This window comes from Aethina tumida, chromosome 5 (genome assembly GCF_024364675.1).
Source record: "Aethina tumida isolate Nest 87 chromosome 5, icAetTumi1.1, whole genome shotgun sequence".
Classification (NCBI taxonomy): Eukaryota; Metazoa; Arthropoda; class Insecta; order Coleoptera; family Nitidulidae; genus Aethina; species Aethina tumida.
This window is the reverse complement of record NC_065439.1, coordinates 2,807,983-2,830,725: the sequence shown is the minus strand read 5'-3', so window position 1 is coordinate 2,830,725 and position 22,743 is coordinate 2,807,983. Positions and strand designations below refer to the sequence as shown.

At 33.4% G+C, this 22,743-nt stretch overlaps 6 protein-coding genes across 6 annotated transcripts; all 6 read right to left on the bottom strand.

The window, feature by feature from the left end:
* Positions 1-362: 362 nt before the first annotated feature.
* Positions 363-4,642, bottom strand: LOC109603438 (nose resistant to fluoxetine protein 6). Its single transcript, XM_020019935.2, has 12 exons — positions 4,579-4,642; positions 2,911-3,062; positions 2,665-2,858; positions 2,530-2,606; positions 2,121-2,475; positions 1,904-2,066; positions 1,655-1,848; positions 1,453-1,597; positions 1,223-1,403; positions 922-1,064; positions 761-863; positions 363-706 (listed from the first exon to the last, which is right to left on the bottom strand). The coding sequence occupies exons 1-12, from the start codon at positions 4,640-4,642 to the stop codon at positions 660-662; spliced, it is 1,818 nt and encodes a 605-aa protein (XP_019875494.2). The 3' UTR covers positions 363-659.
* LOC126265602 (nose resistant to fluoxetine protein 6-like) lies at positions 1,822-2,413 on the bottom strand. The gene is made up of 2 exons (XM_049967559.1): positions 2,121-2,413; positions 1,822-2,066 (listed from the first exon to the last, which is right to left on the bottom strand). The coding sequence occupies exons 1-2, from the start codon at positions 2,357-2,359 to the stop codon at positions 1,898-1,900; spliced, it is 408 nt and encodes a 135-aa protein (XP_049823516.1). The 5' UTR covers positions 2,360-2,413; the 3' UTR covers positions 1,822-1,897.
* A 532-nt stretch (positions 4,643-5,174) lies between the features above and the next one.
* LOC109603443 (nose resistant to fluoxetine protein 6) lies at positions 5,175-7,730 on the bottom strand. The gene is given in 10 exon segments (XM_020019941.2): positions 5,175-5,341; positions 5,397-5,645; positions 5,706-5,889; positions 5,941-6,282; positions 6,333-6,498; positions 6,555-6,884; positions 6,887-7,033; positions 7,087-7,274; positions 7,335-7,498; positions 7,553-7,730. Coding segments are annotated over 10 exon segments (1,986 nt in total). The 3' UTR covers positions 5,175-5,303.
* A 1,719-nt stretch (positions 7,731-9,449) lies between these two features.
* On the bottom strand, positions 9,450-11,508 carry LOC109603434 (nose resistant to fluoxetine protein 6-like; the record flags this gene model as incomplete). The annotated part of the gene is made up of 7 exons (XM_020019933.2): positions 9,450-9,724; positions 9,782-9,884; positions 9,935-10,077; positions 10,305-10,485; positions 10,534-10,678; positions 10,739-10,932; positions 10,987-11,508. Coding segments are annotated over 7 exons (1,335 nt in total), but the record flags the coding sequence as incomplete, so codon positions are not given.
* Positions 11,456-12,321, bottom strand: LOC126265671 (uncharacterized). The gene is made up of 4 exons (XM_049967916.1): positions 12,117-12,321; positions 11,914-12,065; positions 11,681-11,862; positions 11,456-11,631 (listed from the first exon to the last, which is right to left on the bottom strand). Exons 1-4 carry the CDS (start codon positions 12,295-12,297, stop codon positions 11,511-11,513), a joined length of 636 nt encoding a protein of 211 aa, XP_049823873.1. The 5' UTR covers positions 12,298-12,321; the 3' UTR covers positions 11,456-11,510.
* A 2,163-nt stretch (positions 12,322-14,484) lies between these two features.
* On the bottom strand, positions 14,485-20,407 carry LOC109603433 (uncharacterized). The gene is made up of 21 exons (XM_020019932.2): positions 20,230-20,407; positions 20,008-20,174; positions 19,761-19,948; positions 19,630-19,706; positions 19,226-19,574; positions 19,008-19,173; positions 18,610-18,954; positions 18,368-18,551; positions 18,060-18,308; positions 17,970-18,001; positions 16,796-17,090; positions 16,574-16,740; positions 16,332-16,519; positions 16,203-16,279; positions 15,799-16,147; positions 15,580-15,745; positions 15,333-15,526; positions 15,132-15,282; positions 14,891-15,074; positions 14,576-14,824; positions 14,485-14,522 (listed from the first exon to the last, which is right to left on the bottom strand). Exons 1-21 carry the CDS (start codon positions 20,405-20,407, stop codon positions 14,485-14,487), a joined length of 3,993 nt encoding a protein of 1,330 aa, XP_019875491.2.
* Positions 20,408-22,743: the final 2,336 nt, after the last annotated feature.

Here is a 22,743-nt window from a genome sequence, read left to right as displayed (position 1 = left end):
ATTTACTGATTTAAAATCTTAATATTTCAGCATTCAATTCAATTTCAGCAATTGCAGGAAGTAATATTGGAAAGTACATTTATAATAAATTTTACGTCGCATAATTTTTGATTTATGCATTTGATTGTGGCAAAATATTACACAACATTTGCATTTAAAATTGTAGTTAATTTGGGCTCAATAACATGAAATTATGATGGACAATATAAACAATTCACTAATGGCCTTTAAAACTTTAAACTACTACAAATTGCCAAACCCAAAAGTCTTTAATATCATCGATTTTTGAATAAATATTAAAATGAGTTAATTTTCAGCTTTTGTTTCTGAAAGAATTTACCATTTTGAAGAAACACCTGAAACTGAAATATCTCCAAAACGGTCGAAATAATCAAAATTTATCAAGAGTTTTTTATTTTCAAATTATCAAATATAACATGGAAAGCTTGAAAATTAAAAAATAAAGTCAGTGGCGTAGAAAATAGGACGAGAAAAAGGGAGAATCCCCCAGAATAAGTACTACCATTAATAAAAATTAACAAATTTTACCAATTTTCTTTGTTTAAATTGATTTTAATGAATTGTTTAATGTTTATCATTAATTAAACAATAAATATATATCCCTTTATTTATTTTATTATCAATATTTAATAAAAAACTCATTGTTTTTCATTTATTATTGTTGGCTTTGTCTTTTTAAACCCACCTAAAATATAAGATAAATTTAATTTATTAATTAAAAATTAAAATAAGATCTTACCGAAAAGGAATTTCTCTAGAATAATAATTGGAGATTCAAAGACTGCACAAAAGAAGAAAGCAACAAAAACGCTGACCATAAAGTCACCAAGGAAAATATAAATCTGAAAAATTGTAATCAAATTATTTAATTATAATTAGAATTGTTTTTCGTTTACTTACAACATCATACTCTGAAAAATGAGTGATTATTCTGGTGTTCATTATTTTAATGTAAATTAATGTTATGTGCACAATATATATTGAATAAGATATCTTGGACAGGAACTGAAACATCGGTATTGAAAGGAATCCATTGATGGGTCCTACAACAAATTCAAATCAAATTAAACAACAGTTACACGTGTACTAATTAAAACAACATCAGAATTCCTTTATCAGTTAAACACTTATGTTCTCCTGAGATACGATCACAGACATTGATCGCCTTCACTGATTATTGGGGTATTTCCCCAAATCATACCTCCAAACCCGAGACTGCACAAGGCGATGACGACGCAGCAACAAACAGCCCAACCATTCCTGAAGAGTGCGTTGAAAATGGACGTTGAAAGCCTCCCCTGATCCACCCCGGTTATAATTGGTGCCCCACCGTAAGAGGTGGCTGCCAGGCCGGCCAGAGCAAAAATCCAAAGTCCCAAAACCTTGTTTCATTTAAATAATAAGTTAGTTTTTCAATATTTAATTCCTTACCACCAAGTTCCTCCTTGGAATTGTGTCCACCAGCTCAGGCTTCGATTTGAATAAATATATGAAGTACCCAAAGATCATACCGATGACGTAAGGGCCAAATCTGGCGTAAGTCTGTATATAATAGTAACGCATGAAGTAGCCCTCCCTGGAATGTTGGAAATTAATTGGTTTGGTGCTTGGGTGATTGGTATAAAGTACTTACGTGTCCACATATCCATACGACAAGTTTAAGCTTAAGTCGTAGGTGATGATGAAGGGTGCCACACAGCCAGCAACTGCTAAGCAACACAAGGCATACAGTGTTTGCTTAGGCCATCTAATGAAGGGTATCAATACAAGAGGTGTCAAAACGAAGAGTTGCATGTCCACCATCAAATACCATGACTGTCCCACACACTACAATACAACAAATATACTAAGATAATATTTAACCCTTTAAGTCATTTTATACCGATTTGGTGGGTTCAACGTAGTTTTGTATGTAGAGGATGGTTGACCACCAATATTGTCTGCAGGGGTCAGACAAATTCTCAATGGCTGAGCCAGGTCGATTAACGGCGTACCTCACTAAGGTGGCCTGATAAAGGATCATTGCCATCAAAGCTGGAGTCAACCTGAACAACAATCACCTTAGTACTAAACCATTAAAGAAAAGGAAAACTAATCACCTTAAGTATCTGTGAATATAAAATAAAATCACATTGAATTTGACTCCTTTTTCATGGGCCTTGAAGAAGGTGTAAATGGTTAAAATACCACCGATGGCAAAAAATGTATCAACAGACAGGGGGGCTGCAAGCATGTACATGTTCTTGGCGTCAGTTATAAAGTCGGCTACATCAATAATGTTTTCTAATATATAGGACTGAAACATTGAATGTGAGTGCCCAAACACCACCCATATCATACTTAGGGCCTTAAAACCGTTAATGCATGACAGTTGTCCTTCACCAGAGCTTGTTTTAAAAAGCTTCTGGCAGTTGGTCCACAAGGAAAAGGCTGTGAAGGTGTAATGTATTGGTTCTAAAATTAATTACTTGATTAGTGTTCTTAATAATGAGCAAATTATGAGCTTACTTTGGTCTGTGTAGTAAAGGTAAACATCATAAGTGGTACATAGTACAACTAGGGCAGCTATGACTGAAAATACTGATCTAAAAGTCCACATTATTATAACATATCTGAAATATTGTAGTGAGTGAGTGAACTTACATGGCTGCTACGTCGGAGGCATCATATTCTTTTACAATAGCTTTGGAGGCACAGCGACTTTCATCAAAGTTGGCCCAAGAGTAAACCTGGTTGAAGTCTTCAGTACTACAGGTACTGGGAAGGCAATACCCAAGATAAAGTTGCAAACTCAGGGAGTCCCTTTGGGTTTGGTTCAGGATTTCTTCCTTGTATTCCTGAACACTTTAATTGTAATATAAATATATTTTATACCGAGTGATGACCTACCTCAGGTATTGTAATGGTAACCTGCCCCAAGCAATACTTTCCAAACACGTCTTCAACACCAGTTTTCAAATAGTAACACTCATCATACGAACCAAGATCGTAGGTGTTTGAGTTTAATATTCCACTGGGGATTTTTGCGTTAGCATCAAGGACTTAAAGACATAAAATTAAGCCAAATATATTTTAATATTTAACCATTACTTACTGAATATAATGCGGTTCCCCAAGGCTTCAATTGATGATTTACATTCTGTGGAAAGCTCAACGTTTTCAAAACTAACTTTCGAATTAAAACTGATCAAGTCTTGTATTGTTGTGTTACAGGATGCATCCTTAATTAGAAATATTAATGTGAATATAATTAGAAACCACGTGTAGCAACCATGATTTTGGTTTGAAAACATTTTTAATACTGATAGTTAAACATTTTAAGTGTCCAATTAATAAACACTTAAAGATTATATTATTAATCGTTGGTTACTATTATTATCTGTTACATATTTTTGTACTAAAAATTGTAAATGCGATGAAATCTTTTGCAATATGAATACATACTTCAGACTAGACCCTTTTTCTTTTAGCACTTTTTATTAACATGTTTCAAAATAACAGAACGAAAGAATGAATAAATATAAAAAATATTTTAAGCAAAGGGTCTTCAACATCTTAAGATCTAAAATGGTTGGGATTTCCTTCATCAGATTCTGATTAGTTGATAAAGTAGAGTTTCCTGTTCTACCATACCAGAAGAAGCAAACATGTGGAAGATCATTTGTGGTTCCTAATTAGTTGTTGATGGTGTATCATCAGGGTTGTTTAGAAGCTGAAAAAATTTTGCCACATACTAAATATAGATGTAGATGCATTTTTTCCTTGATTAGTTGTTTTCTTCCAAAAGAAATTACTTCCATGACATTTCTGTTTCATATAAAATCCCAGATTTAGCTACTTCAATTCCAGTTTCGTTTTCCTGCTGTCCATCCATAAAAGATAACCTGATGATGGTGTGTGGTTTCTAGTTAAGACTTTTGACATTTTACAAGCTTCAGATATCTCATCTTCGGTTGAAAAGTTTTTGAAGCTGACATCTTTGATTTTAAGCAAGGATTTGAAGTACCCAAGATTTATTTTAACAATTTTATGAATAGTTTCACCATTAGATTCAAAACTATAAATAAATGGAAGAGAAAAACTAAATTCAGAAGTAAAAATATTGATCCAAATAATTTTTATAATAAAATTATTAATTCTAAAGAAATAAAATTTATTGGTAGTTCCTATTTGGAAGTGTGATAATCCATTATTCATTCCTATCTTGAACTGACTTGGTTTTTGGATTTATCCTCTCATTTCTTTGCTAATATGGCAATTAAAGTAAATTTCTCTTATCTATTTTATTGTTGCTGGTTTTGTCTTTCTAAATCTTCTAAAAATATATGTGAATAATCAAAAGTGTTAATCAAAGATAAACACAGCTTAACTAAAATAAACTTCTCCAAAATGATTATTCATTCAATTTACATATTCATTATCGTTGGTCATATTGACCTTCAATCAAATCAGATGTAATGATCTATTTAAAAAATCGGAATTTCTATGGAAGATCATAGGTCATGCTCGTGTTTTCTTCAGATAAGATTATCTTATGGTATTTCCAAATAATTGTACCTTCGACCCCCTTCAGAGGCATCATATTCTTGTACAATTGCTTTGGAGGTACAAAAACTTCCATTAAGGATAATCCAAGAGTAAACCTAGTTGAAGTCTTCAGAGCTACAGATACTGGAAAGGCAATACCCAAGATAAAGTTGCAAACTGACCCTTTGGGTTTGGTTCCGGATTTCTTCTTCTTCTAACATCAAGGACTTAAAGGGATAAAATTAACCCAAACATATTTAAATATTTAATCATTACTTACTGAATATAATGAGGTTCCTCAAAGTATCAATTGATGATTTACATTCTGTGGAAAGCTCAACGTTTTCAAAAGTAACTTTCGACTTAAAATTGATCAGGTCTTATATTGTTGTTTTACAGGATGCATCCTTAATTAGAAGTTGTTGCAAAGTACATTATTAATCATGACTTTGGAATTAAAACTAAATCTAATCCTGACTAATGAACACTTAAAGATTATTAATCGTGATTTTGAGTATTATTTCCGAAAATTATATATTATATTATCTACTTAAATTTTAGATATATAAAAAAAATAATAAATATTGACAATTGTGATGAAATATTTTGAAATAAAAGTTAGATAATGTGTTTTTACATAATTTTTATTATTTCAAACTAATACAGTGGATAAAAATAAAAAAATCATAGAAAAATAAACATTTTTTAATCCTATAATAAATAAATAAATAATATTCACAATTTCTTATTTAATCCTAGACCGGAGATTTCTCTGATGATTTTTTCTGATCTCCTGTAACATACATAAAATTAAAACAAAATAAATGGTTATTATAATCAACATTTACCGAAGATCCACTTTTCGATGGTGATGATTGGAGATTCAAAAATAGTACAAAGGAAAAATGAGTAAATTAAAGTAACTATAAAATCACCAAAGAACGCATGAATAACATTACCAACTGAAAAGTAGAATAAAACCTTTGCTGATAAATATCTTTGGGTCACCACTAAACTGAAGTGCACCAAATACATTGAGTATGATAATTTTGACAAAATTTGGAAGAGAGGAAGAGAGAGTAAACCATTAATTGGACCTAAAATTATAACACAAGTTTAGTACAACAATAATAGATGTATTGTTTAAAATACCATACCTCCATATCCAATTGAACAAAGAGTTATCACCAAACAGACTGCCAAAGCCCAACCATTTCTGTTGCAGCCATTAAAAAAGGATCTGGCTATTAGGCCATCTTCTTTGTTGGTAACAACATTGGCTCCGGCATAAAGACAAACAGCAAGGCCCACCAAAGCGGTTATCCAAGTGGTGATGACAAGCTGTAACTTCTATAATGTACAAAAGATAATTAGATAAATTATTGGACTTACCCATTTTCTTTTAGTTTTATCCATTGATTGAATCATGTCTTTTTTCCTTAAGTTGTAAATGATCCAACCAAACAACATACCTATGACGTAAGGACCAAATCGTGAATAAGTTTGGAAGTAGTAGTACTTCATGTAGTCCAATAAGGTACTCATGTCACCCAACATGGTAGCAGGCAACTCCATTGTGTAAGTTATAACAAAGGGTACAATATTACCAGCCAAAATAAGTAACCCTAAAGTTACAAGCCCAATAGTTGGGTACCAAACCAATAGAAGCAAAACTATTGGTGACAGGACGTACAATTGTGTATCCACAGACAAATACCAAGATTGTGCCACACACTAAAAACAATTAATTAAAAATTATCATACTTAAGAATGGGGCAACGAACCATCTCTTCAGGATTCACATAGTTTTGGACGTACAACAAAGCGGACCACCAATAATCGTGGCAGGTATCAACGTAGCTTTGGATGGTCCCCCAGAGTGGCCCACTCCCCATGTGCCTCAACAGGGTGGCATTTAAAAGCACAATAACAGCCAGAGCTGGAGTTAACCTAAAAATTAATCAAGAGTTGACAACTTGACTGAAAACCAGAGGGAGTTAGCCCACCTTAAGTATCTGTGCACATAAAACATCGGAATACTAAACTTGACACCCTTATCCATTGATTTTAGGAAAGTGTACACCGTCAGCAGTCCAGCAACGGCAAAGAACGTGTCCACAGACACTGGTGCGTTCATCAAGTACATGTTTTTGTTGTCTCTCATGTAAGTTTGTACGTCGTTGTAGTTGGTGGTTCCTTCCATGTTGCTGTTGACGTGTCCATAGATGACCCAGGCCATGCTGAGGGCTTTAATTCCGTTAATGCACGACAGCTGGTCTGCTCCTGAGGTAGTTTTAAAGATTTTTCGACCGTTGGTCCAAATGGAAAAGGCAACTTGCATCGGATGTGAGGGTTCTGAAAATATTTCTCTGTGGGTTCCATTGTTTGAGCCTCATTTTTACACTTACTTGACTCGTTGTAAAAAAGGTACAAGTCATAGCCGGTTGAGACAATTACAATGACCCCAAATATTCCAAAGATGACACTGGAAGAGCTTGAATTAGTACCAGGACTTAAAGATTTTTTGTTGTAGCTTACATGGCAGTTATATCTGATGCATCTAACTCTGGTTCAGTTGCTTTGGAGTAGCAAAACTGCTCATCGAACTCACTAAATGGAATTAGGGAAAAGTCTTCTAGTGTGCAAGGACTTAGTAAGCAGTAAGCCAGATGCACCCCAACATGTGTTCGTCCAAGCGTCCTAGTACTTTGATTTCCATCTAAGCTCTATCAAAAGTAGGTTAAGTTGAGAGACTGGCATAAATCAATTAATCAACTAAATCAAACCTTCATCATATCAACTGGAATTGGTATAGTTCCAATACAGTATTTGCCATAAAGGGTTTCACCATTAACATCCTCCTCCAAGTTGTAACACTCATCGAAGTTACCCAAATCGAAGCCGTTTAAGTTTAGCACTCCCGACGGTATTTTAGCACTGGCATCAAACACTACAACACCATGAAAGTTTTAGTTACTTCCACAATTAACAGGCTGTAACTTACTTTTAATTTTCGTCTCGACAGACGACGCCTTAAGGGCACTCCAACACGCACCACCTTCTTCCTGCACATTTTGGAGGTAATTAATGTTGCGTTGCCTGAAAAACTCTTCTAAGGGGTTAACGTCACCCCGGGCCAGGTGTAGTGAGGCCACCACTACAAAGCAAATTAACCGCTTCATCTTCCGCAGCAGTACTAAAGGTGCTCTTAATTACATCCGATTTTATATTCCCAGCTAGTTATCTGGGGAACTGGAATTTGTACTCTAGATGATAGATTAGGAATCTCGTCATTGGTTTAATAATTTTTCACAGCATTATATTATGGTTTATTGACCTACATATTGATGATTTTTTCGTCATTGCAGTCATACGAATTCACGACTCATCGCTGGTACTTATCTGATTTTATTTTTGTCGTTATTAATTAATGGAAAATTTTATTTGATATGATGACACATTAAAAAATACAAATGATGTATTAATTGCAATTATAAATTCAAAAGGGTTTAGTGTTATTTTCAGCAACTGAGTTCAGACTCCATGTTTAAAATCTTTGAGTAGTAATACCAAATTTTGTAAATGTTACACGTCAATTTTATTAAGATAAAACTTAAATATAATAATACAATTTCCACATTTACTCAACAATTCTGAAAACTAAAAATTATCCAATTTTTTACTTTTTAGCCGATATAATTCTATAGAGGAGATAAAAATTGAGGTTAATCTTGTTCTTCAGTTTCAACAAACCATTTTTATTCTCGTAGCATCAATATTTTTATAAAACATCATCAAAAATGTTTGTTGTTGTCCAATTTTTTGTATAATCACCAGTTTAAATCTATAGAAGAAGTAAAAATTGAGGTTAATCTTGTTCTTCAGCTTCAACAAACCATTTTCATTCTTGTAGCATCAACATTTTGACAAAACATCATCAAAAATGTTTGTTGTTGTCCAATTTTTTGTATAATAACCAGTTTAAATCTATAGAAGAGGTAAAAATTGAGGTTAATCTTGTTCTTCAGTTTCAACAAACCATTTTTATTCTTGTAGCATCAATATTTTCATAAAACATCATCAAAAATGTTTGTTGTTGTCCAATTTTTTGTATAATCACCAGTTTAAATCTAAAGAAGAGGTAAAAATTGAGGTTAATCTTGTTCTTCAGCTTCAACAAACCATTTTCATTCTTGTAGCATCAATATTTTGACAAAACATCATCAAAAATGTTTGTTGTTGTTCAATTTTTTGTATAATAACCAGTTTAAATCTATAGAAGAGGTAAAAATTGAGGTTAATCTTGTTCTTCAGCTTCAACAAACCATTTTCATTCTTGTAGCATCAATATTTTGACAAAACATCATCAAAAATGTTTGTTGTTGTCCAATTTTTTGTATAATAACCAGTTTAAATCTAAAGAAGAGGTAAAAATTGAGGTTAATCTTGTTCTTCAGCTTCAACAAACCATTTTTATTCTTGTAGCATCAATATTTTGACAAAACATCATCAAAAATGTTTGTTGTTGTCTAATTTTTTGTATAATAACCAGTTTAAATCTACAGAAGAGGTAAAAATTGAGGTTAATCTTGTTCTTCAGTTTCCACACTCCTTTTTTTTCTTGTAGCATCAATATTTTGATAACAACAATTATCAAAATATTAAAGATATTTATCGTTGTCAATTTTTATATATAATAACCAGTTTAATTCTACAGAGGAAGAAAAATTGAAATTGAGGTCAATTTTTTCTTCACGTCGAATAATTCAATTTTTTCTTTCGTCATGAGTTTGCTTGTATAACGTGCCAAAAAGATGTTTTTATAATATTACGTGACAGACAGTACAGGTTTTTCCAAAGATGGTCTGATTTCATTATCTAAGATAAAATATTGATATCAATAAAAAAATAAATTTCTTTATTTATTCAACTCTGAAGACTACTTAACATGTTTTCAAAGTATGCAATCATATTTTAATTAAGTTTAAATATAAGTAATAATAACATTACTGATTGACTATGTATAATTTATACATTTACATTTATACATTTGTATCGCCCAAAAATTGTTGAAAAAATCACACTTATTTAAAATGTATTTTTAACAATTTGAATACAAATATTTATAACTATTGTTTTGAATTTATTATTGTTGGCTTCGTCTTTCTAAATCCACCTAAAATTGATAAACATTTTAGAACCAACGTACTAATTAACCATGACTACAACTTACCCAAAAGAAATTTCTCCAAAATAATGATTGGGGATTCAAATATGGCGCAGAAGAAGAAGGCAATAAGAACACAAACAATCAAATCACCAATGAAGACGTACATCTAAAAAATCTTAATTAAACCAAAATTTTAAGACTTACTCATGTACTTACAACATCAAACATTGAAAAGTGCATAAGTATTCTGGTGTTCATTATTCTAACATTAATTAATGTTATGTGCACCATGTACATGGCGTAAGAAATCTTGGAGAGAAACTGGAAGATTGGCATTGAAAGGAATCCATTGATGGGCCCTGAAAAAGTTATAGAAAATTTTGTTTGTCATGGTCCATTGTTATCGTAAATCAATAATAATCCTATTGTAGTTTTTTGTGACCTCCAACTGATTCACGTGCAGTCTGTACTGATGAATAGAATTTCTAGACCTTAAATACTCTCGACAGATAAGATCGCAGAACATCAGATTATCTCCGGTGATTTATTAAGACAAGATAATTAAGGTATTTCTAATCAAACATACCTCCAAAACCGAGACTGCACAAGGCGATAACGATGCAGCAGCAAATCGCCCAGCCGTTCCTGAAAAGGGCGTTGTAAATTGAAGTTGCCAGTCTTCCTCCTTCTTCGCCGGTCAAAATCGGTGCTCCGCCGTAAGATGAGGCCGCCAGCCCGGCGAAGGCAAACAGCCAAAGACCGAAAATCTTGTTTGCGTATTACAATTTAGTCGTTCTTAACATTTTGGGACTTACCACCAAGTTTTTCCTTGGGATTTGATCCATTAGCTCCGGCTTGGACTTGTACAAGTAAATGAAGTAGCCGAAGATCATTCCCACGACGTAAGGCCCAAACCTGGCGTAGGTCTGGATGTAGTAGTAACGCATGAAGTAGCCCCTCCTGAAATACATCAAATTAACACACTTGGTGCTTGTGCAGAAGGTGGAAGAAACAGCTTACGGGTCAGTGTATCCAACGAACAAGTTTAAGGTTAACTCGTAGGTGATGATAAAGGGCACAATGCAACCAACGATTACTAGACACCCCAAGGCGTAAAGGGTACGTCTGGGCCACTTAACGAAGGGTAACAGCACCAGAGGTGTTAAAATGAACAGCTGCATGTCCACCATTAAATACCACGATTGTCCCACACACTTCAAACAAAATAATTAGACAAATTTAATGCACTTACTATTAGTAAAACTTACTGATTGGCTAGGTTCAACGTAGTTTTGGATGTACAGGATGGTGGACCACCAATATTCTCTGCAGGGGTCGGATAGTGTCTCAATATTGGTGTCAGGTCGGTTAGCTGCGTACCTCACCAAAGTAGCCTGATAGAGAATCATCGCCATTAACGCTGGTGTCAACCTCAAATATCTGTGGACATAAAACAACCCCAAGTTGAACTTGACCCCCTTCTCGTGGGCCTTGAAGAAGGAGTACACGGTCAACATCCCACCAATGGCGAAGAACGTGTCCACAGCTAAAGGGGCTGCGAATATGTACGAATTCCTCGCCTCAGTCACGAACTCAGCTAGGTCTTTTATGTTTTCCAACATGTAGGAGGAGTAATTTTCAAACACGTGCCCAAATATCACCCACATCATGCTGAGGGCTTTAAAACCGTTAAGGCACGTCAACTGGCCTTCGCCTGAGCTGGTTTTAAGAAGTTTCTGACAGTTGGTCCACAAGGAAAAGGCCGTGAAAGTAAAATGCCTCGGCTCTAAAATTAAATCATTAATTTGGTACTTACTGAGTTATTTGGGCACTTACTTTTGTCTGCGTAATAAAGGTAGACGTCGTAAGAGGTGCACAAGACCACCAAGCCACCAATTATCGAAAATATCGTTCTAAAAGTACAAGTTATTATAAAGAAAGGGTTGTGTTACTTGAACTTACATGGCTAGTATGTCTGAGGCGTCATATTCTTGTACAACAGCTTTGGTGGCACAAAGATCTTCATCAAAGTTTGCCCAAAAGTATACTTTGTTGAAGTCTTCACTGGTGCAAGCACTGGGAAGGCAGTACCCGAGCTTTAGTACCAACTCAAGGGAGTCTCTTTGAATTACTTCTTTGTATTCCTGAAGACTTTTGTTGTAAAACATATCACATCATATAGGTTGGTGACTTACCGAAGGTACTGAAAGTGGGACGTGTCCCATGCAATATTTCCCATACAAGTCTTCAACACCAGTTTCCAACTGGTAACACTCATCGTAGGAGCCAGCGTCGTAGAAGTTGGAGTTCAGTATTCCACTTGGAATTTTAGCGTTGGCATCAAGGACTTAAAACAAAAACTTAGACTAAAGATACTACAACAATTTAAGTTACTTACTGAATATAATGCGTTCTCCTAAGGCTCCAATTGCTGCGGTACATTCAGGTGAAACATTGTCGAAAGTTATTTTGGAATTGAAGGTGATCAAGTCTTGAATTGTTGTGTTACAAGCTGCTCCACTGATTAAAAATATTACCGCAAGTATGGTCACCAAACACATTTTGCACCTTGGACACATTTTTGTAACTAATGGTAAAATCAATCGGAGTGTCCAAGTAATATGTATGAGGCTTGTTATATCTTGGACGATATGGTAAACCTAAAGATAAGATATTGTGCATAGTAGGCGGAGCTTTATGTACTAATAACTGAAAGATATTCAAGAATTAGATATTAAACCAAACTAAACTTGAAACTGAAGACCACTGTAAGACTTTCAAGAACAGTTCTTACAAAAATACCCTTGGTGTGACCTAAGTCATACAAAATTTGATGATTTTGTCCAATTACCACTAATTGGTCATCAACATAAGAGCTACAAACACGTCTTCAGTGACCAAAGAACGTGGTGGTGCTGAAAAATTGTCTTTCAGCACTGAAGTAAAAGTACTGGTCACCTTGTGTTACCATGCACTTACACAATTAAGATTATCGCCTCAGATGTCTCGGTGATTACCTTTCGACGGCCTATGGAAACCTTAAATTCCTTTTTAATCAGTATTAGTTTGTCAAAATAAATAAGCTCTTATCTATTTTGTATTGTTTATATTAACAAATAATAATAAATCACAATTATGATAAAGTATTGTGAAATACGTTTAAACTGTCGTGGATATTTAAATTTTATTAATTTATAAAAATGAAACAATAAAATTAATTAAATATGACCTGTGATTAATTATTATTAAGTATTAATGCCATTACAAGGAATTTTAATTATTATCAATCCCACACATGTATACAATGTGTGTAAATGAAATGCAATTAATATAATTAATACAATTCAAATTATTAGTATGGGGTTGGCAAGTCAAATAACTAATTAAAATAGATAAGATACTTAATTAAAAAAACAACAATAATAAATAATACAATATACACAGAGCTGCAGGAATAGCATGAATAATGACATCCTTCGTCGGATTAACTGAAGTCGTGAAACTAGTGTGGGTTCTTATTAATAAATGAGGTGTTTTCAGCTCATTTATTTCAAATATATCATTATATGTTATCAATATTTAAGTACCTTAATGATGTACCCAAAACAAAATGTACTTTGTAATTGAATAGACACTTCCATAATTTGCCACTTTGACGAAGTTTGAAACAAGAAGCACAGCTCAAGTTGGAGTCCTTAAGTAGACCTAAAGTCCTGCTTGAGTTTCCAATGCTGGTGAAGCATTGTAAGAGATTTATAATGTATTATGTGACGTTCTAAAATTTACTAATTGGGTTTTAGTGTTCAGGAAAGAGAAGTGGACGTCAGTGTGGACGTCTCAATTCAAAGTGCAGCTTATTATATTCTGGACAGCTTTCACCTGAGTCTTTGACAAATTAGAAAGTGTCCAACACACGAAGTCACCTTTATAGATTATTAATATATTATTATTCTCTCTAAAATAACTTTGTGGATTAAAAGGTTGAGATATAGCCAATGGAACACTTTGATGGGGTTCAAAGATGAGCTATCCATTTTTAATTGTAAATAATTCTATGATAATTTATCTACTTTGATAATTTTGGGCTGTAGTAATGTACAAGACTGATACAACAAATGAATGAGACAATATATAGTATCAAATCAGGTTTGTACTTTTTCATTTTGGTCACACTGTGTACAGAGGAAGAACTTTTTTGTGGGGAAAATTTGATGAAGTCCAACTTTCCATTTTTACCATTTAAATCACCTTAGAGATAAGTTAATAAATGTAAGTCCTTGATAAGATTTCATTTCAGTCAATTGATCTTTGATATCTGGGTTGCCTACCTTTTCGTATTTCCCCAAAAATTTGTTTAGAGCCATTTGTGGAGCTTCAATCTTCATTCTAAGTGATGTTGGAGGTATAATGAACCTTCATAATCACCTGCAGATGTACAGGGATAGATGAAGCTCCTTTAAAATTCCCCAGAATACTCCTGTTCAACTACAAGTATCCAAATACTTCAGCTTAAGTCCTTAAGTATTAGGTGGTATCTGAATGAAGAACGACCATGAGAAACAGGAGTCTTTACTGTACAAAAACTTAAAAAATTATCGGAATTGAATGAATGTACCATTGCCAACCATTTTTTAAGGCAAAAAGATGTTGGATTTTCAAAAAGAGACATTATAAAAAATAAATATTTTATATTTTTTATATTTATATAATAAATATAAATGACTCATACATACATGTACAATATATACTCTTATATGCTATTTATTTTAGGCCGGAGACTTTTCAGGTGATTTTTTGAGGTCTCCTGTAAAATACATAAAATTACAACAAAATACTTCAGTTTTATTTAACACTTACCGAAGATAAACTTTTCGATGGTGATAATTGGAGATTCAAAAATAGTGCAAAGGAAAAATGAGTAGACTAAGGTAACTATAAAGTCACCAAAGAATGCTTGAAAGATATTACCGACAGAAAAGTAGTACAAAACTTTTGCTGAATAAAATCTTTGAGATATAACTAAAGAAAAATGAACCAGATACATGGAGTATGATAATTTTGACAATATTTGGAACAGAGGGATGGAAAGAAAACCATTAATTGAACCTAAAATTTAAGCTCTATTATAATACTGTTATATATTAATAATAAGTGGATAGTTTAAGAAATTACCTCCATATCCAATTGAACAAAGTGTTGTCATCAAACAGACACCTAAGGCCCAACCATTTCTGTGGAAACCATTGTAAAACGACCTTGCAACTAAATTATCTTCTTCTTCAGTTACAACATCAGCACCACCATAAAGACAAGCACCAAGAATAGCCAAAGCTACTATCCAAGTTGTAACAACAAGCTACAATTTATATAATGTAGTAGTACAAATTAAATTGTCAAAAATTTAAGGACTTACCCAATTTATTTTACTTTTGTCCATTGATTGAATAAGATCCTTTTTCCTTAAATTGTAAATTATCCAACCAAACAACATACCGATGACATAAGGGCCAAATCGGGAATATGTTTGGACGTAGTAGTACTTAAAATACTCCATTAAAGAAGTCCTATAATAATGATATTTAAATATAAAATATTAATTGATAGCTAATCGTACCTTCCAGTACTACTTAATGTAGCAGGCAAATCCATTGTATAAGTAATGACGAAGGGTACAATATTTCCAGCCAAAATAAGTACTCCTAGAGTCACCCGTGCAATTTTTGGATACCAAATTAATAAAAGTAGAACTGCAGGTGACAAAACGAATAACTGCGTATCCACAGACAAGTACCAAGACTGTCCCACACACTAAAAACAAAATTGTTATTTAAAGTATATAAATTAATAAGGAAGCAACACACCATCTTTTCCGGATTGACGTAGTTTTGAATGTACAACAACGCTGACCACCAGTAATTGCGACAGTTATCAACTTCGCCCTCTGTCAACCCCCAAAATGGGCCGTTTCCCATGTGCCTGTACAAAGTGGCATTCAAAAGTACTATAACTGCTAGAGCTGGGGTCAATCTAAAAATTATATATATAAATATAAGTTTCAGTGCCTGGAAGCTCCAAGTGACCTTAAGTATCTGTGCACATAAAACATGGGGATGCTAAATTTGACCCCTTTGTCGGTTGCTTTTAAGAAAGTATACACGGTCAATAACCCAGCAATGGCATAGAAAGTGTCGACGGAGACTGGTGCATTCAACATATACATGTTGGAGTTGTCTTTCATGTAATTCAGTACGTCTTCGTAGTTGATGGAGCCCAACATTTTGCTGTTCACGTGTCCGTAGATGACCCAAGCCATGCTCAGAGCTTTGATTCCGTTGATGCACGACAGTTGGTCACCTCCTGAGGTTGTTCTAAAGATTTTGCGACCGTTACTCCAAAGGGAAAAGGCGATTTGCATTGGATGGGAGGGCTCTGAAAAAGTTACCCAGGTGGTACCCACTGGTTGTTGCATTGTTTTTATACTTACTTGATTCGTTGTAATAAAGATGCAAGTCGTAGCCAGTTGAGATGATTACAATGGTGGCAAACACACCAAGAATAACACTGGAAAAATGTGAATTAGGATTTTAATTAGAAATAGTTTTGTGCACCTTACATGGCTGTTATGTCTGAAGAGTCTAACTCAGGTTTGGTTGCTTGGGAGTAGCAGAATTTTTCGTTGAAATTACTGAAGGGAATTTTGGAAAAGTCCTCTACAGTGCAGGAACTTAATAGGCAGTATGCCAAGTGTACACCAACATTGTTGCCTCCAAGTGCTCTAACGTTTTGATCTTCATTTGATCTCTATAAACAAAATGAGTTACAGAATTGGACAAAGGTAAGTTGAAAAGTTTTTACCTTAGTCAAAAGATCTGAAGGAATGGGTATGGTACCAAGACAGTATTTACCATAGACAGCTTCATCATTTACAACGTCTTCCAAATTGTAGCACTCATCAAAGTTGCCCAAATCGAAACCGTTGAAGCTTAATAACCCCGATGGTATTTTAGAACTGGCATCAAACACTACACCCAAAGATGATATTTAAATTATTGCCACAATCAACTAGTTAACACTCACTCTTTAATTTCGTTATCTCAGATGATGCATTAATGGCACTCCAACATGGGCTACCCACATCCAGCACGTCTTGCAAGTAATTAATATTACTTCGACTGAACAACTCTTCAATTGGATTAAGTTCAGCAATTGTTAGTTGTAGAGAAACCAATATTATAAAGCAAGTTAACCCCTTCATCTTGTCGAGTGGAACTGAAGTGTTATTTCTGTGGCCCCCTCCTTTATATTCAAGATTATCAAGGGATTTGGGTTGTTGTATCAATGATAGATTAGAAATCGCCACAGCAAATTGTTTCTAAACAATTAGTGTGACGTGGAAAATTTAACACTTAAGGGGCTACTGGACTTGTGCTAAGGATAATTAGGACCAATTATTCAGTGCACTAGTGTATACTAATCCTAATCAAATTTGTGTTTTAATTTTTAATAGTGTGAATATAGTTTATTGACCTAAATATTGATTTGTTTTTTACAATCCTGACGAATTCACAACAACTTACTTTAGGTGGGTACTTATCTGATAAATTATAACTATTTAAATTTCCGTTGTTATTAATTAACGGAATATTTTAAGAGTTTAGGATCAGATTAGAAATTAATTACACCTTTTATTTTGGGTTATAAGAACTGTTTTAGCAATGAATTCAGAGTATTAGATATATTTCATTCAATTTAAAAATAATTTAAGCTGTACTAACCTGAAGGACCTATCAACTGAAGGTACCATCATGTGATTTACCTTAAAATAACCTTAGTTTACATAGAAGATGAATCAGCTTAATGATTCTTCAAGAAATTATCTTATATTTTGTTTTCTTTGAAGAGCTTCTTACTGAAAGTGAGTGTGAAGCTTACCCAATAAAGTTACAAGAACTTTGAGTGTACTGGCAGAGTTTTGAGTCCAAAATATCTCTTAAAACTTGGCTAGGGCATTAATTTATTACAATTAATATTCAAATATTTACATAAAATTGTTATTTACATAAATATTAATTTTGTTTTTATATATATGTGAAAAACAAATGAATTAATTTATATTTGCCTTCATTTGCTTTTGTTTTTCTACGATTTTTGTTCGGAGCTCATAAATAAAACAATATTTTTATATTTTTTATTTTTATATAATAAATATCAATAATAATATACATAAATAAATAATGCATTAATTTTAAGCAGGAGATTTCTCAGATGATTTTTTGTGGTCCCCTGTAAAGCATCAAGAATTAAAAATAAAATAAAATATGGAGTTTCAATGGACACTTACCGAAGATAAACTTTTCGACGATGATGATTGGAGATTCAAAAATAGTACAAAGGAAGAATGAGTAAATTAGAGTAGTTATAAAATCACCAAAGAACGCATGAAAGATATTACCAACAGAAAAGTAGAATAAGACTTTTGCTGACAGAAATCTTCGAGATATAACTAAGGAACCGTGTGCCAAATACATCGAGTATGACAATTTTGACAAAATTTGAAAAAGGGAAATGGAAAGTATACCATTAATTGGACCTAAAATTATTAGTTGTGTTAATAATAATAGTAATAAATAGATAGTTTTATGTAAGTACCTCCATGACCAATTGAGCAAAGTGTTATAACCATACAGACACCTAAAGCCCAACCATTTCTGTGGAGTCCATTGTAAAATGACCTGGCTACTAAACTATCTTCTTCTTCAGTTACAATATCAGCACCACCATAAAGACAAGCACCAAGTCCAGCCAGAGCTATTATCCAAGTTGTGAAAACAAGCTACAATTTTTATAATGTTGTTTGTATAAATATAATTGGCATAAATTAAGGCACTTACCCAATTTCTTTTAGTTTTATCCATTGACTTAATTACTTCCTTCTTCCTTAAGTTATAAATTAACCAACCAAACAACATACCGATGACGTAGGGACCAAAACGTGTGTATGTTTGGAAGTAGTAGTACTTCAGATAGTCCATTAGGACAGACCTATCATTACTACTTAAAGTACCAGGTAAATCCATTGCATAAGTAATAACAAAGGGTACAACATTCCCAGCCAAAATGAGTAGCCCCAAAACTACAAGGGCCATTGTTGGGTACCAAAGAAGTAGAAGTAATACTATGGGGGACAAAACGAATAACTGGGTATCCACAGACAAGTACCAAGATTGTCCCACACACTAAAAACCCAGTTAATTAAAAAAATACTAAAACTGATGACGAAGTAACAAACCATTTTTTCCGGGTTAACGTAGTTTTGAATGTACAACAATGCGGACCACCAATAATCCCGACAGTTATCAACGTCGGATTCGACCATCCCCCAGAGTGGGCCGTTGCCCATGTGCCTGTACAGGGTGGCGTTGAAAAGCACAATAACCGCCAGAGCTGGGGTCAGCCTAAAAATTAAACACACTTAATAAGTTTGAAACCCTTTTAGAATTAAAGCACCTTAAGTATCTGTGCACGTAGAACATGGGGATGTTGAACTTGACCCCCTTATCGGTTGCTTTCAAGAAGGTGTAGACCGTCAGCAATCCGGCGACGGCAAAGAAGGTGTCCACAGAAACGGGTGCGTTTAACATGTACATGTTTTTGCTGTCTTTCATGTAGTCCAGCACGTCTTTGTAGTTGGCGGAGCCCTCCATGCCGCTGTTCACGTGTCCGTAGATGACCCAAGCCATGCTCAGGGCTTTGATTCCGTTGATGCACGACAGTTGGTCACCTCCTGAGGTTGTTTTGAAGATTTTGAGGCCGTTGCTCCAAAGGGAAAAGGCGACTTGCATTGGGTGGGAGGGTTCTGAAACAATTGCCTAAGTGGAACCCACTTATTGTTTTCTTGTTTTTACACTTACTTGATTCGTTGTAATAAAGATACAAGTCGTAGACAGTTGAGAGGACTACAATGGTGGCAAACACACCAAAAATAACACTGAAAAAAGTTGAGTTAGGACTTTAATAAATGGAATAATTTGCTACACCTTACATGGCTGTTACATCAGCTGCATCCAACTCAGGTTTGGTTGCTTTGGAGTAACAGAACTTATCATAGAAGTTACTGAGAGGAATTTTAGAAAAGTCTTCTGTGGTACAAGAACTTAATAAGCAATAACCCAAGTGTACCCCAACATATTGGCGACCAATGGCTCTGATGTTTTGATCTTCGTTTGAACTCTACAGACAAAATGAGTTAAATTTAGAGTTGGTCGAAGATAGGTTAAACAGTTTCTTACCTTCGGTATAAGATCTGAAGGAATGGGTATGGTTCCAAGGCAGTATTTACCATAAACAGTTTCATCACCAATGACCTCTTCTAAATTGTAGCACTCATCAAAGTTACCCAATTCGAAACCGTTGTAGTTTAATAATCCTGATGGTATTTTACCACTGGCGTCGAACACTACACCAACAAGAGATGTTTGAGTTACTTTCACAATTAACCACTAAAAACTTACTCATGAACTTGGTGATGACAGATGATGCATTAATGGCTTTCCAACACGGGCTCCCCACATCCAGCACATCTTGCAAGTGATTAATATTTGTTTGGCTGAAAAGTTCTTCAACTGGACTAACATCAGCACTGAATAGTTGTAGAGAAACCAACAACACAAAGCAAGTTAACCCCTTCATTTTGTCGAGTGGAACTGGAGTGTTCTTCCTTTTGCCTTCTCTTTTATATACAAGATTATCAAGGGATTTAGAGTTAGGTCTATCAATGATAGATTAGAAATTACCATATTTATTGCTATGTGGAAAATTTGTTGGAGGTAAGACATTTCAGGACTAACTAAGATGAACCAGCAAGATACAAGAATCAACAGTTCTGGTAAGTATTATGTTGTATCTAATCAAAGTTTATGCTGTAACAATTTGTCAAAATGTAAAGATAGTTTATTGACCTAAATATTGGTTTGTTTTTCCTATCCAGACAACAACACCTAATACGTAGGTTCTTATCTGATAAATTACAATAATTTAGTTTAAAATTGTGTTGTTTTTAATAAATGGAATATTTTAAGAGATCAAAGTATAAAATTAAGTTTAATATATTAATACTACAAGAAAAACTAATACTACAAGAAAAAAATAAGGATTAATTTGGGGAATTATGTGTATTTGATTAAAATGAAATTCTCTCCACGTTTATTTCTAATATTTTAAGAACATTAAATTCATCAAAATCTTTTTAAACTATTTATGTTTTTTATCAATAATGTGAAATGTATTAATATTCACTTTTTAGATTCCAATTTATTAATAAATAAGCCATAAATGACAAATTTGAAAATAAATATTCATGGCAAAATAATTTATTCATGGGTCCCATAGCAATTAAAAATTTGGTTCCTGTTAATCTCAGTTTGTATAAATTTTTATCGTATATTGATATTAATTACGGTATTTCAAAGTCCAATTGATTCACGTGTAGTCTGTTAAAAGGATTAGATTTTCTAAACGACCTAAATTATATTTGAATTATTATAGTTTTGTTATTGTATACAAATTTTTATTTTATTTATATGTCTGGATGAGATAATAACACTAAGTATCCAAGTGTAGAAGTTTTGGAAAATGTACAGTTGATATTTTTAAAATATCTTGAGTTTCCATCCAAATATATACCCAGAAGGAGGAGAATTATAATGGGGGTTTATTTTCCTTTATAAACATTTACACAACATGATGGATTATCCCTGTTTATTAAAACAGCTTAATTTCCTAGTTTCTGGCCAGGATAGTAGACATAAACTTATTTAAATCAAGCCATGCCAGAACACATTTCTGTTTTTCTTTTATGATTTTGTATCATTAAAATTTAGTTTTCAGTACTTAATATAATAATTAATTGCCCTTAAAACTTTTAAAAATATAAAACGTCAATTTACTTAAAATCTGGATGAGTTAATCATTAAAATAAACCGATTGATTCCTGCTTAAATATTTGTTTTTAAATTTTTTATCGTATTTTGTTATTAATTATTATTTTGGTCAAAGTACAAACTATTCACGTGTAGACTGTTATAAGGATTATGAGTTCCAGACCATCCAAATAATATTTAAGTACTTGCGTTGTTTCGAGATAAGATCACGGAACATTAAAAAGATATGAGGATTATCTTCGCTGATTCATTAGGGACTTTCCAAATAAACGTATGAATACCATGATCTTCCTCTGTTAAGAAGATGTATCCTTTGGCACAAGGTGTATCTGACTATTTGGCAACAATAAATGTCCAAAGCTTTCTTAATCCCTAATTTAGTCTTCCCTCTCCTTCAAATAATTTAATTATTTTTTATTGATTTGGTTGAAAACAGTTCTGTATATGATCTGTTAGAATAAAATAACCTTTTTGGCTGCTTTGTCAGAGTTATCACATTATTTTCAAAAGATTTGGAAGCTTTCATGAAAAAGCCAGGAGTACACTTCTGTGTGTGAAGGATTTTTGATAACATATTAGAATAAAGTAACTTTCTTGGCTACTTTGCCAGAGTTATCATATTATTGCCCAAAAGCTCTGGAAGCTTTCAACAAAAAATGTCCGGAGCAAACTTCAGTATGTGAAGGATCTTTGATGCTCTATTTGAATAAAATAACCTTCTTAGTTGCTGTGCCACAGTTAAGATATTAAGGTCCAAAAGCTTTGGAAGCTTTCATAAAAAAGTCAGAAGTACACTTCTGTGTGTGAAGGATTTTTGATAACATATTAGAATAAAGTAACTTTCTTAGCTAGTTTGCCAGAGTTATCATATTATTGCCCAAAAGCTCTGAAAGCTTTCATCAAAAAATGTCCGGAGCAAACTTCAGTATGTGAAGGATCTTTGATGCTCTATTTGAATAAAATAACCTTCTTAGTTGCTGTGCCACAGTTAAGATATTAAGGTCCAAAAGCTTTGGAAACTTTCATAAAAAAGTCAGAAGTACACTTCTGTGTGTGAAGGATTTTTGATAACATATTAGAATAAAG

Excerpts from the sequence above, each read along its gene's own strand:
- LOC126265602 (XM_049967559.1), bottom strand. The coding sequence starts at position 2,359 with ATGATATGGGTGGTGTTTGGGCACTCACATTCAATGTTTCAGTCCTAT. Across the intron at positions 2,067-2,120 it reads TATATTCACAGATACTTAAG|GTTGACTCCAGCTTTGATGG; the intron begins GTGATTAGTTTT and ends ATTGTTGTTCAG.
- LOC109603438 (XM_020019935.2), bottom strand. The coding sequence starts at position 4,642 with ATGGAAGTTTTTGTACCTCCAAAGCAATTGTACAAGAATATGATGCCT. Across the intron at positions 2,476-2,529 it reads CCTTTACTACACAGACCAAA|AACCAATACATTACACCTTC; the intron begins GTAAGCTCATAA and ends AATTAATTTTAG. Across the intron at positions 1,065-1,222 it reads GTGCAGTCTCGGGTTTGGAG|GACCCATCAATGGATTCCTT; the intron begins GTATGATTTGGG and ends AATTTGTTGTAG.
- LOC126265671 (XM_049967916.1), bottom strand. The coding sequence starts at position 12,297 with ATGTGTCCAAGGTGCAAAATGTGTTTGGTGACCATACTTGCGGTAATA. Across the intron at positions 12,066-12,116 it reads AGGAGAACGCATTATATTCA|TCCTTGATGCCAACGCTAAA; the intron begins GTAAGTAACTTA and ends TTTTGTTTTAAG. Across the intron at positions 11,632-11,680 it reads GCCTCAGACATACTAGCCAT|AACGATATTTTCGATAATTG; the intron begins GTAAGTTCAAGT and ends TTGTACTTTTAG.
- LOC109603433 (XM_020019932.2), bottom strand. The coding sequence starts at position 20,407 with ATGAAGGGGTTAACTTGCTTTGTGTTGTTGGTTTCTCTACAACTATTC. Across the intron at positions 18,552-18,609 it reads ATAAAACTAAAAGAAATTGG|CTTGTTTTCACAACTTGGAT; the intron begins GTAAGTGCCTTA and ends TAAAAATTGTAG. Across the intron at positions 15,075-15,131 it reads ACAAAAGTAAAATAAATTGG|CTTGTTGTTACAACTTGGAT; the intron begins GTAAGTCCTTAA and ends TATAAATTGTAG.